Source organism: Musca autumnalis, unplaced genomic scaffold (genome assembly GCF_047663935.1).
Source record: "Musca autumnalis isolate F117 unplaced genomic scaffold, ASM4766393v1 scaffold_1, whole genome shotgun sequence".
Lineage (NCBI taxonomy): Eukaryota > Metazoa > Arthropoda > Insecta > Diptera > Muscidae > Musca > Musca autumnalis.
This window is the reverse complement of record NW_027411644.1, coordinates 268,042,372-268,057,190: the sequence shown is the minus strand read 5'-3', so window position 1 is coordinate 268,057,190 and position 14,819 is coordinate 268,042,372. Positions and strand designations below refer to the sequence as shown.

At 34.6% G+C, this 14,819-nt stretch overlaps 1 protein-coding gene across 1 annotated transcript in view; it reads right to left on the bottom strand.

The window, feature by feature from the left end:
* Positions 1-2,839: 2,839 nt before the first annotated feature.
* Positions 2,840-14,819, bottom strand: part of Osi5 (Osiris 5) — a 29,397-nt gene continuing 17,417 nt past the window's right edge. The window contains exon 2 of the mRNA XM_073964170.1: positions 2,840-3,294. Within this exon, the coding sequence (XP_073820271.1) occupies positions 2,924-3,294 (371 nt within the window). The 3' untranslated portion in view covers positions 2,840-2,923. The remainder of the gene's footprint in view (positions 3,295-14,819) is intronic.

The window sequence follows — 14,819 nt, the reverse complement described above, 5'->3', positions numbered from 1 at the left end:
GGGCAATAACACCGAAACAGGTACTGCATTGACAACATCTTGTTGTGCTAATGAACCGGTAAAATCGTTGCCTACTCATGAAAAAGGTCCTAAGGAAGGCATTCTGGCAAGTATTAATATCCCTCTACTACGTTGCGCTAACATTTGCATACCGAACAGCTTTCCGCAGACCGGCCTCTTGGAATACATATAAGGCAGCGGGTTCCTTCGTTCCGGATTGACCCGAAACCATAGTGTTTCGGCCAGGCCACGCGCCTTGTGAACCTTATTCCAACTTCTGGAGTATTTAATAGTCGGTATCAGTACGTCATCAAACAATATTTCCAGGGAGAGCCTAATTTATGCTTTTTATGCTGTATGACATGTTTGCGTTTCAGTCCTCGACTAATATGTGTGGATATGGCGTGTAATGCTGCTGTGGGTAACTGGGAAACTGTTTCTCATCATGTGGAGGAATAGTGCCTTTAGGATCTCCTTACTTTTTACAAAAGGGAACTTGACCTTTACGATTCGCCTCTGCTGTCGTCACCCATGCCTGGCTTCAGTAGCGGAAACACCCTGACACTTTTCAAATATTAAAGTCTGGGTTCATTCTGGTGCTTAAGCATTACCATAACGCTTTCAATAATTTCGCATTTTGGATGACATATGCAACATCGTTCATCGTAAATTGTGGTGACTCCGAACTCCATCCTCTGGACCTCCGACCACCCTCTCCGACCTTTGGAACAACCTCCTCTGGACCTCCAACCAGCCTCCTCTGGACCTCCGACCAACCTCTCCGAACTTCGGAACAACCTCCTCTGGACCTTCGAACACCCCCCTCCGAACTTCGGAACAACCTCCTCTGAACCTCCGACCACTAGAGTTGGGTAATCTAGTTCCTAGTTCCTTGAACTAGTTCCAAAACGTATAGGTACCATCATAAAATGTAACGTGTGATATTAAGTATACTCGAAAGTGCGCCCCAAGGTTCATTTAGTAAGGTTACCCAGAAGTCCAAAGGCTTTGTAAATAAAGAAGTTGTAGAAGTATAACTTTGGTTAAACTGAAATACTTTTTAATTATTTTTTATAGCAAATATTTATTTTGACTGAAAAAGGAGACGTCAGCTGGGCTTACAGGGTCACCTCGTTATTGCTACATGGTGCATCCTTCCTCGGCACCGAATACATACACATTTTGTAATTGTGTTTGTTTAAAAATATAAAAATTTGTTCAAGTTTCCCAATATAAAATTTTTTCGTAGTTAATTAAATTACAAATAAATGTTTGGAAAAATATTCTGCAATTATAGTCTTTTGGGTTTGTTTTTCTAATAAAATATGACATATTTTGAAAATTCTCATTTGAGAAACAACCCAGTTGTTCGGGTAACTAGGAATAACTAGTAATTTTTCTGGCTACTGGTAAACACAACTAGTTACCACCCAATCTACTCGCAATGCTATAGACTGGTGAATTTAACATGGGGATGTCATAGGAAGCGGTCTAGTGTCCCCTCACTGTATTACCAGTAACCGCCCAATTCGATAGTCATGTGAAAGGCAATTGTCTCTTCACTGCATTACCAGTAACCAGTCAATTCGGTAGTCAGAAATGATAGACAAAATTACTAGTAAGTTGAAGTCAGATAAATGCATTAGCCACACTTTTTTTTATTACATGGTGGGCATAAATGTTATATCATAAAATTGATACTGCGACTCATGCTTATTTGATCCTTGGCAACTTATGTTTATTTGGTCCGTCTATCCTTCAGATCATTCAATTACATGTATGAAAGTTTAATGAAAGGACGCGATAAAAATAAAAAAATTTATCAATACTTACCACAGATACATATATTATAAATATTCTTCTTAAATTATTCATCCTTTCCATAATTTAGCTCGTAACATGTTCTTTTTTTGCATCTTCAATTTTTGCACAACAAGCACATCAAAATACATTTTTTTAGTTATGAATAAAAAAATCTAAACAAAATGCGAAACATTTTTTCTATTTCGTTTTCAAAAAGAGAAATAATATTAAAAAGAGATTTCAAGAGAGAAACATTGTCGAGTGCGCTATCCATCTGTAATCTATAAAATAGTCAATATATTACACGCCGCATTACCTGTAACTAGTGAATTGGCATGATAGGCAAGGAAGCCCATTTCCAGTGACAAAAGCAGACTATATGCTATTTTGTGTGCCATTTTTGGGTATATGGTAACTAGGATCAATGAGAAGCTAGTTACATAACTACGTCAAAGTAGCCAATTGCTATTTATTGAACAACTGGGAAATTTTCTCTTTATTATTGTCGGTGTGAAAAATGTTTACATACACTACTACAAAAGGGGCTACCATCGCCTAGGCCAGGACATGTGGCTCGCCCACAATTTCTTAAATTTTATTTTGCTAGGGGAATACAATACTTACTGATGTGGACCCCGAAATGCCCCAAGATGTAGGGCCATTCGTTTACTCAAAGTTCGCATTAAACTTTTAGTACAGTCGAAATCGCTTATAACGAAAACGCTTTTTATTTTTAAAATTAGTGATACCTGAAGTTGCCTAGCTGTCGACAATGCCGATTTATTTTTTCTACTTGTCTTTTTAAATTATGCGATGAAATGTTTCCATTATTCAAATTTAGAAATTTCAAATAAAATATATATATTTTAAATATATATATATATATATATATGTATATTCTTGTATATATTATCTTTCGAAATGAAAAATATATGTTCATGCTGTGATATTTTCAATACTAGCAACCAACAGTCCTTCTAGACGCATTTACATAATGTTTTAGCATTTTATTTTATGTTTTGAACACCATGAAATACGAGTATGTATAAATAAATAAATAGAAACAATTATTACTAGTCTAGAAATCATTATTAATTCATTTTGTTCTCTTTACATTCGTTCATCTTGTCAGTTTCTGTGTCCAACCTCTGTATACCAACGGCAATGTGGATTTGACATTCTCGTGTAGCATGACATCTTCTGACCCAATAGCATAGTTATTGTTGGCAACAATACCAACATTGCGTCGTCTTCGTCTCCTGTGATGATGACCATCTGCTGTAACGTATTGTACACTGTGTGTGGATTCGTGTCCTTGAGATGCTAGTGACTTTACTCCAACAAGTGCAGCCATCATTAATGCCATCATAGATACACCCAAAGCTTTCATTGCTAAGGCACCAAGACCACCAAGTCCCATGACAGCCATCATTTTTGAAAACATAACAGCCATTAACATCATAGCTCCACCACCCTTATCCTTTTTACGAGCTGTGTTTTGTGTTTATTGATTTAGATGGAAGAAAGAGAAAAAAATCGACTTTAATAAAGATAACATAAAACTAATAGATTTAAAAAGAAAATAAATTTGTAGAAAATGTATGGTTTTTTTTATTATACCCTCAGCCTTTAGGCTAAAGAGGGTATTTACACTTTGATACGACCAAAAATGTGCCTCATCGAAATAATGGTTTTAGACCACAAGTATGTTTGTACAATATCCGTTTCAGACAATTTTGAGTAGATCTAGCAATGTCCGTCCTTCTGTCTGTCGGTCTGTCTGGCTGGGGCGCACGATAACTCTCGAACGGATCAATCGATTCGGTTCAAATTTTGGGTATCGAAATATTTTGTCCAGATTCGATTTAAGTTCGAAGATGGGCCATATAGGTCCACTCCTTCAGGTACCTCCCCCACAAATGTTCAAAAATTGTCGCAAAACTTGTGCGCACGATATCTCTTGTAGGGAATAACCGATTTGGTCCATACTTTGCACATCGTGTAATTTCTACCAAACTTAGATTAGTTCAGTTCAGTTTAGGACCTGGTCTCGAATCGCTTTGATTTTTATTTACGCAAGTTGTATTCGCTGTCCTCTATACGACGCTGTAAGTTTCATTAGGGGCAAGTCCATACTTCCTGAGAAAATAGCCTGAAAGTTACAAAAAACCCTATGACACCGTGTGTAGTGGTTGGAGCGCAAGATAACTCTCGAACGGATCTGCCGATTCGGTGCAAAATTTGGCTTTCGTAATATTTTGTCCAAACTTAGTTCAAGTTCAAAGATGGATTATATCGGTCCACTCCTTCCGGTACCTCCCCCACAGAAGTTCGAAAATGTTCGGAAAATTTGTGCGTACGATAACTCTTGAAGGAAGTAACCGATTTGGTCCATACTTTGAACATTATAAAATTTCTACCAGACTTACATGAGGTTCGAATATGGACTCAATCGGTAAACTCCTTCGAGTACCTCCCACACAAAATTTCGGAAAAGTTCAGTTTAGGACCTGCTCTCGAATCGCCATGGTTTTTGTTGTACCATGTTGTATTCACTGTCCCCTATACAAAGGTACAAGTTTCCTCAGGGGCAAGTCCATACTTCCTGAAAAAATAGCCTGAAAGTTGAAAAACAAACCCTATGACACAATGTTTATGGGTGGAAGCGCAAGATAATTCTCGAACGGAAATGCCGGTTCCGGCCAAAATTTGGCCTTCGTAATGTTGTTTCCAAACTTAGTTTAAGTTCGTATATAACCCATATCGGTCCACTCCTTCAGGTACCTATCCCACAAAAGTTCAAAAATATTCGGAAAAATTGTGGGCACGATAACTCTTGATGGGAGTGACACATTCTCATAATATCTACCAGATATAGATCAGGTTCGAATATGGACTATATTTGTCCACTCCATCCCGTACCTCCCACACAAAATTTTGGATAAGTTCACTTTAAGACCTGCTATTGAATCACTTTGATTTTTGTTGAAGCAACTTACATTCGCTGCCTCAATTACGATGGTAAAAGTTGTTTCAGGGGCAAGTCCATACTTCTTGAGAAAACAGCCAGAAGGGTGTAAAAACCCTCTATGGCACCCCCATGGTCTATGTCGGTCCATTCCTTTAAGTACCTTTTCAGCAAAATTTTTGAACTTTAATCCTAATCAACATTTTTGTCGGTTCATACGAGACCAAAATTTTGAAACCCCCTAAATACATACGTTTTTTGTGAAAAAAGTGTTTCAATTTGCACAGGCTGAGGGAATATCTCTATCGGCAAAGCCGACTAATACTTTTTTACTTGTTTTCATAAAAGTTGGTACAATTCCATATGGATGTGGATCATGATGTCTATAACAAGTCTAAAATTTGATGTGAAATTAATTTATTTTCTAAATTCAGTGAAAATACTATTAAAGAAAGAAGATTTTGAAACGAAGAAGTTATTGAAAAATAACTTCGTTGGAGAATATCCACAAACAAGAAACAAGGGAACTGATGATATCCAGTGGCGTGGATCGAAACTATAGTATTCCCTGCCTTACCCCTTGGCGAACAATGCCAAATCTTTTCCACTAATAAAATAGTTGTTTTAAAATATTAAAACAACAACAATGGGATTAAGCCAGACTATTTTGAAAAAACAAAATTGCAAACGCTATCCCAATAAAAAACGCCACAATGCTTCAAACGCGCACAAAACGTAAAACCTGTCGCTGTCTATCTCCTTCTTATTGTCGTCAACACAGCTAACTGCAGGAAAGCATGCTTTACATACGGTCAATGTGAGGTTATGTCAAGGCAGTATGGCAAGTTAACGTAGTTGTGATGCTGTGATCCTGCAACTGAAGGCTACACACTGCGAATGTGCATAGTAATCACACGCTATAGACAAAACATGTCACTCGCTTATGCCGACGATAACTTCATATAAGATAACATATATATAAGTTTACGAGCAGAAAGATCAATTGACAATAAATTTCGACTTCAAAGGGGAATCATAGCTAAGTTTACAGGAAGCGTCCATAGGCGGCGAATAATATAACGTTAATATATACACGCAGAAAAATTAATGTTAGAAATATATTTGGATCCAAACAAATTTAGGTTTGGGACTGGTTGCAAACAAATATATTTTTGCAACATGTTGTAACATATCTCAATTTTATTTGTTTGGGTACCAACCAGTGATGCCAGATTTGCCGATTTATCGGCATTTTGCCGATTTTTAGTCCAAAAAAATAGAAATGCCGATTTGCCGATTTTTAGCCCTAAAATGCCGATTTTTAGTTAAGGCAACTTGTTCACATAAAATGTCCGTTTTGTATGAAAATTGTGGTTGCTAGAACTAATTTGGTACAATGACAAAGACAACTATATCGTCAAGAGTAGTTTGAGTAATAATAATAAAATTTTTTAACATATTATAAAAACAGTTTGAATTTTCTTGATTACCAAAACGTGTACTTCAGTATATACGCCAAGGAAATTGTTCAAAAAACGAAATTGTCGAAAATTGGGTTAGTGGAAATGATTAAAAACTGCACAAACTTTTACATTGAACTTTTTTTTGTCAGATTTTGAAGCGGTTTAATTTAGAAAATAAACCTAAGTGCCTAGCTTCAGTAAATCAAAGTTTTATAATAAATGGCACAGAAGATTAATTTTTCGACATTATAAAGGAATACGATTGCTTTATAAACATAAACGAAAAGCAAGTATCACGCGAACTTTCACGTTTAAATTTCAGAAATTAGTTTAAAGATAAAAACGTAGAGTTTTGGAAAACAGTGTGTGTGCAAATTCTGAACCATTTTTCCCTATTTTGTCCAAATTTATTAAACATATTTTAGTCTTGCCACATTCTTCAGCAAATGTGGAATGAGTTTCTAGTCAAGTAAATTTAAATAAAAACAAGTGCCGAAATCTATTATTTAACTTAAAATTAAATAAGTCTGTTATAATGTTGTCATTAAAAATGATTTGTTACAAATATTTATTACAAAATATGTATTACAGAAATTGAATTTAATTGTAAACCAAAATTTCAAAATTAAATAAGTCTAACTGTTATAATGTTGTCATTAAAAATGATTTGTTACAAATATTTATTACAAAATATTTATTACAGAAATTGAATTTAATTGTAAACCAAAATTTCAAAATTCCAATACAACTAGTAAGAAAGTTTCAGTCGGCTTTGCTGACAGAGGTATACCCTCAGCCTATGTGAATTGAAACTTTCTTTTTCGGACAGATCGAATGTTTTTAAGGTCTTTTCAGAATTTTGTGGCCATTTTTAGACATTTGAACTTGCCGAAAAATGTGGATTAAAATTTAAATTCAAAAGTTTTGTAGAGGTGGTACTTAAAGGAATGGACCGACATGGGAGTTATATCTTTTCGATAGATATCGCGTCCACTAGTCATTTCAGTGGGTCATTGTATAACCGGTTGATCAGTTCGGAATCGGTTGATCAGTTCGAGAATTATCGTGCTCTACAGCCACTACATTTCGTGCCATAGGGGTTTTTACACCTCTCGGGATATATTCTCATGAAGTATGGACATGCCCCTGAAAAAGCTTTTACCGTCATAATAGAGGCAGCGTATACAAATTGTTGCAACAGAAATCAAAGCGATTCGAGAGCAGGTCCTAAACTGAACTTATCCGAAATTTTGTGTGGAAGGTTCCCGAAGGAGTGGACCGATTGAGTGCGTATTGGAACCTCATTTCACGATGTGCAAAGTATGGACCAAATAGGTTACTCCCTTCGTACGCACAAATTTTCCGAACATTTTCGAACTTTTGTGGGAGAGGTACCTGAAGGAGTTGACCGATAATGCCCACTTTCGAACTTTGGACAAAATATTACGAAAGCCAAACTTTGGAAAAAAATCGGCTCATCCGTTCGAGAGTTATCGTGCGCACCAGTCAGCCAGACAGGCAGACGGGCGACTCCAAATTGTCTGAAACACATTTCGTCCAAACATACATGGGGTCTAAAACCATTATTTCAATGAGGCACATTTTGCCCGTATGAAAGTTTATATACCCTCGTTAGCATAAATGCTGAGGGTATAAAAACAATCACCTTATTAATTATCCCCTTAAGACAATATTTGTATAAGTTTTGTTTAGATTGACTGAATTGAAAATATATTGATCTCATATATTCACGTACTCATAAATATATACTACAGATGCATATGGTAAAACCATTTATTTTCATACATATTTTGAATTATTGCCTTGGTTTATGAATTGTTAATTGTTTTGTTGTACTTAAAATTTTATTTTTTAAACTTATGCTTATTAAATAAAGCGACAATTTGAACTGAAATAATGTTTTTTAATATGCCGATTTTTTGCCGATTTTGAAAAATTTTTGCCGATTTTGCCGATTTTGGCACCCGAAAAGTGCCGATTTTCGACCAAACTTATCTGGCATCCCTGGTACCAACATATTTTTTATGGAGGATTTTTGTCGAAGAGAGTAAAAACAGAGCTCTCGCGGCTGCGGAATGCTGTTTTATAATAAAGAGCTGTGTGTATGGTGTAATAGGAGACGCAGAAGCGAAGACGGGAGGGTAACAAAGTTTGTGCGTGTGTTTCGTGAGTTGTTGTGTTGAGTTTTTTTTTCACAAGCAGTAGTTTCTTTCAGATAACCAACCTAGCAAGCGAAGAGGAAAAGAAAAAAATGCTATGAATTACTTTTGTTCTTCTTTCTTCAGTTTTCTAAATACAATCGTTGAGTAAAGATGGTAAAGTGTGTGAATAAATCAGTGTTTTTTCTCAAAGAAATGGTGCTCTTTAGTAAATTAAATGCCCAATAAATTTTATAACTGGAAGTTTTATAATTGAATCAAAAAGGTGAATGTAAATATTTTGTTGCACAAAGCATAATATTGGTAATTTAATATTGGTAATTACTTTTCATATGCATCTATATATAGCATTTCCAGATTAAATGAAACCTTTTCCAAATTAAATGAAACCTTTTCCAAATTAAATGAAACCTTTTCTAAATTAAACGAAACCTTTTCCAAATTAAATGAAACCTTTTCCAACGGAAATGAAACCTTTTCTAATTGAAATTAAACCTTTTCCATTTCAAATGAAACTTTTTCCAAATTAAATGAAACCTTTATTTTTTATTATAAGGAACTTGATACTAATATTGATTTTTATTGTTTTAAATTAAAATGTTAACATCAATTGATGTAATTAAAACAAGCATAGTTATATAGGTATGTATTTGTGAATAAACCTTACAGTAGTGGGCTTTTTTTTAACACATTTTTACCTTTACCGACAAAAATCGGAAATTATGGGCATTTTAATTTTAACGGCATTTGTCGGTAAGGACAGCAATGTGTTACAGAATCTCACTACAGGTATCTTTGTTTTTTTTTTCGACTCTTTTTGAGCTCTTATTTCATAATTTTAACTTTTTTTAACAATAAACAAAAAACAAAAGCTGAAATTCTTGATTGTTTTGTTAAATATAGATCTGGAAATGAGAAATATATCAATTGACTATGTTAACATAATACTTTTCTTACGTAGTCAGTCCCTTAAGTTTTCTGCTTGGGAAACTTTCAATACAATTGCCTTTTCGAACAATCTTGCTGATTTTTCTGTTGAATGCTGCGCTCTATCGCCTCAGTTATGTTATGGTCAGATGAAGGATCTCGAAGTTCAGTTGTAGCGCAGCATTTTATTTTTGAAAATGAATTCTAAATCGGTTGAACTTTGGGAATATGGCTACAGGAATTTAAGTTGATATCTGTTTAATTCTAATAAAGTTCTTATGTCATTCCTCTTACGTATTTGCTGATTATCCATTATCAGAAACGAGTTTTCTAAGTCTGGTGTAATCTTCCTCAAAATACCTTCTATAAATTGTTTGAATTTGTCTGCATTCACACTTAAACTTGAAATTATATTATGGTACACAAAACCCCCGATTTTATTTACTGCCATTAGAGTTACATATCGATCTTATAATGAAGGCAGCACAGTCTGAAGATTAAATCCACTATCTTCTATAAATATTAAATGTTCCCTTTGTTGAAGTATCCATTTTGGAAAATACCGAGCCTGTTTTTTCTTAACTTCGACGTTTTAGGCTCGTTCTATTTCGACTGAGGCTGTTTTTAAAGTAATTTTCAATTTCCGTATTTCATTTTTAAGGTTTGGAAAACATAGTTTTTTATTGTTAAGACTAAAGTAAAAACTATGAAATAATAACTCAAAAAAATTAAAAAACAATGGTATCTGTAACGCTTATTCACAAATACATTCCTATATAACTATATTTGTTATAATTATTTTATTTTAAAACAATAAAAATCAATATCAATTTAATGTTCATTATAATAAAAAATAAAGGTTTCATTTAATTTGGAAAAAGTTTCATTTCAAATGGAAAAGGTTTCATTTCAATTGGAAAAGGTTTCATTTCAATTGGAAAAGGTTTCATTTCCGTTGGAAAAGGTTTCATTTCATTTGGAAAAGGTTTCGTTTAATTTGGAAAAGGTTTCATTTAATTTGGAAAAGGTTTCATTTAATTTGGAAAAGGTTTCATTTAATTTGGAAAAGGTTTCATTTAATCTGGAAATGCTATATATAAAAAAATGTTTGTACATTTGTTTGTTTGTGCCTTATGGACTCAAAAACCGCTGAACAGACTTTCCTGAAATTTTTAGAGTATATTACCACATCGCCTAGAATGAAAATAGGCTATATCATTTTTGAAATTCCGCTTTGATCTGGAGATACAGCATGCAAACAGGAGGTACCTCTAAAAAATTAGATTTTGTTTGCAAATATCTTTAGAACTATTACAGATACAATCTCCAAATTTGGTATGTATGACGGAATTTGATGTAGAAATAAATCAAATTATATTCAAATCGGTTCAGATTTGGATATAGCTCCCATATACATATATTTTCGGTCGACTTCCTTATTTAATGCACAAAACACGCTATATATGGCCAATTTCAATAGGTATAGAAATAAATGTGCCAAATTATATCGAAATCGGTTCAGATTTGAATATATCTCCCATATGTATATATTTTCGGCCGATTTGATGCACCAAACACGCTATATATGGTAACATGGGGCGCCTTCGCCACTGGGGCGGCTTGGCCAGCGCCGATTTTCTCGCAAAATAAAAGTGCTAGAAAAAATCCTTTAAGGGCAAAATTGTGAGTCCCAAACGTTGGAAGTTGCGTCATAGGTATGATAGCGGACGCACGCGGTTTTGTGTTTTCAGAGTATTGGGAAAAATAATTATGGTAGGTATTTTTTGTGATATCTTCTTTACCTTTTGCGATATCAAAAACACATTTTATACCGTTAGAAGACAACTACTGAAGAATATAAATCCCAATAATTCGCATGAAAAAGCAATTGCACATGTTAATATATTTATATTATAAAATATGTAAAGGGTGGGACGCCTACACCATGATAGGGTCGTACAGTGTTGCCGCGTGGACAAAAATATTAAAAGTTTTGGATGGGGATTGATGGGTGGGCTATAAATAAAAAAAAATTTAGTACAAAAAGTTGACATCAACTTCACATGGGCAAAGTACCGTTATCAAGAACTAAAAATTTAAATTTGATAAAAAAGTATAAATTCTTAATATTTTGTAGAGTATATCTTTTGATTGCCACCTATTGCCACCTTGGCTCTTGATTTCCGTTAATTGGACATCTCTTCCGAAGCGAAATGTGTAAAAACATTCTGCCCATCCGTGCATCGTTCTGAGATATATTGGTTCAGATTTAATATAGCCCCCATATATATCTTTTCCCGATTTTGCTACAACTTGTTCAATTTTGATCGAATAGCCTTGCAACTTAATATGTGTTATTTTCTTAGGCCCCTGAATAGCTACACCGGTTTTTACAAAAATCGGTTCAGATTTGGATATAGCCCTCATATATATCTTTCCCCGATTTTGCTATAACTCGGTCAATTTTGATCGAATAGCCTTGAAATTTAGTATGTAATATTTTCTTAGGTCCCTAAATAGGTTCACTGATTTTCGTAAAAATCGGCTCAGATTTGGATATATCCCCCATATATATCTTTCCCCGATTTTGCTATAATTCGCTCAATTTTTTATGAAGATCCTTCAATTTTAACATGGGAGGTTCCTCAGGCCCCTGTTCAGTTTTACCGTTGACCTAGGTTGATGAATGTTTGCACAAGTACTTATGAGGGCACAATAAAAATATCAACTTTGGTCCATATCGGTTCAGGTTTGAATATGGCTTCCATATATAATTCCGCCCGATGTCACTCAATTACGGATAACTACGTCATATTTTCCTAATTTAATCAATATCTCACATACATTGCGTTTTTAGTGCATCGAATACATAAAATCGGGCGGAAATATATATGAGAGCTATATCCAAATCTAACCCGATTTTTCTCAAAATCGGTGAAACTTAAAAAGGGCTTAAGAAAACATCCCATGTTATATTTGATTATTTTCCAAAAATTGACCGATTTATAGCAAAATCGGAGAAAGATATATGGAGGCTATATCCAAATCTGTACCGATTTTTGCGAAATCAAATCAAAATCGGTAAAACTGAACAGTGGCCTGAGGAAACATCCCATGTTAAATTTTAAGGGTATTCATCAAAAATTGAGCAATTTATACCAAAATCGGGGAAAGATATATATGGGAGATATATCTAAAACTGTAACGATTTTTTTGAAAATCAGTGCAACTACTCAGGGGCCTAAGAAAATATCACATATACAGTATCGGCCAAAACTAAAGCACCCCCTCAGTAAATTTTTTTGAAATGTTGTTCATATTCATCCAAAAATTATGCTACAGCATTCTCTGGTCAAATACTAAATCCCTTAGGTTTAAAAATTAGCAAAAGAACGAATTGTAAAAGAACGGTAGACGCCGGCTTATTCAGTCGACGACCAGCAAAAAAACTTCCGCCTCCATGTTTTACAGCGTCTTTGCAATATTTAGGATTTAACGGTTGCCCATTTGGTCCAAGCCTTTTACCATCTGAATACTTTAAATTCAACATAGATTCATCGGAAAACAGTTCAAATGGGTCTTGGCGAATGCCAGTCTGGCTCCTTAATTTTTAGTCGATATGAAAGGTTTTTTTTTGCTGGTCGTCGACTGAATAAGCCGGCGTCTATTGTTCTTCTGTAATTCGTTCTTTTGCTAATTTTTAAACGTTAGCGTATTGTATTTGACTTGTGGATGCTGTAGCATCATTTTTGGATGAATATGAATAATATCGGCTAATGTTTTGGTATAGCCCCCTTATAGCCGTACCTTCCGATCTTCGGTATTTCGGATATTTAAGCCACATTTTCCTACTAAATTAGCTGTAATTATAATAAATTAGCTGTAATTTGGTACTTAGGGTTCTTAGTGGTCACTAAACATATCCACCAAAAATCGTGGACCTGGGTCCACGTTTGGGTATAGCCTCCATATAACGGTACCTTCCGATTTTCAGTATTTTGAGGATTTAAGCTAAATTTTCCGAAAATCAATTATTTCGCCTGCAGTAAATAATAATTTAGTATCTTCTATACCAATAAGATGTGATTGTGTCATCCAGAATAGAGGATAAGCAACGAAATATTGATTTCAATAGTTTTTGCTGTACCTCAAATAGGGGGGTGCTTTAGTTTTGTCCGCTTATATTTGCGACCTTAAATGTTTTTTGAATTTTAACTTTTGTTTATTAAATTCTGATGTCCTTATTTTTGTATTTTTCAATTATAAAGATATAAATAAATAAAAAGAAAAATAAAAAATAAATTTATAATTTAGTTTTCATAAAAAAACAAGTAAGCAAAGGCTATAGTCGGACAGGGCCGACCATACGATACCCTACACCACTACCCTGCGAGTTAGCTTTCAGCAAATCAAAGTTTCTTTTGGACAAACAAGCTCATTGTAAGAAATAAATTTTTGGAGTCTGCAACCTTATCACATTAAGTTTAAATAGCAATATAATAATTGTTCCACAAACATCCCAGAAGGGACAGGGTGTGCACCACGATTCATATTACAGCAATAGTATGGGGCCTACTGTTTATCACCGAGTCCGAAAGGCATGTCTTAAAACACCACCTGTAGTTGCGTACATGGTTGAAATACTCAGAAAATGTCGCCAACTTTACTGAGGGGTATTTTGCCATCGTTGGAAATTTGATGTTTACTGGCCGGGAATCGAACGCTCGACCTTCAGCGTGCAATGCGGGTGTGCAAACAATTGTACTATGGTGGCGCCAATAAGTAATTTTAGAACGGACATTTAGTCTGGACCTAGTTTTTTATTTGCTAAACCATATGGAAGACTTTGTGCCCTAAATATCCCATCGAATTGGCTGATAGTAGAGTTATTAAGTATTCGTTCATCACAATTTTCGACCTGAAATTTATCGGTATAGGTCCAGGTCTTCTTATAGCTCCCATAGAACCGTACCTCCCGGTACCCGGTATTTTGAAGGTTGTGGCCTCAATATCAAACTGAAGTAGCTGATATTTTGTATTCAGTCTTCGTTGGAGGTAAAAAAAACTTTCCACCTGAAATTTGTCGTTGTATGTCCACGTCTTCATATAGCTCCCATAATCAGAACCTACCGATTTTCTGTACTTTGAAGGTTATGGTCTCAATATCCCTCCGAATTGGCTAAAATTTGGTATTAAGTCTTCATTGGGGGTATTAAACTTTCCATCTGAAATTTGTCGGTATGGGTCTAGGCGTTCATATAGCTCCCATACAACAAAGGCTCCTCATGTTCGATATTTTGAAGATTGTGGCTCTGGTTACAGATTTCTCTATTTTATTGACTTGTCTGAAGTGAATTTCAAACAGAATTATTGAAATTATTATTGAAATATATGTAGCATACGAAAATATGGGAAATACAGAAATTTTCCATATGCAAAAATAATATTTGTATATGCATAATTTATACATTTCGCATA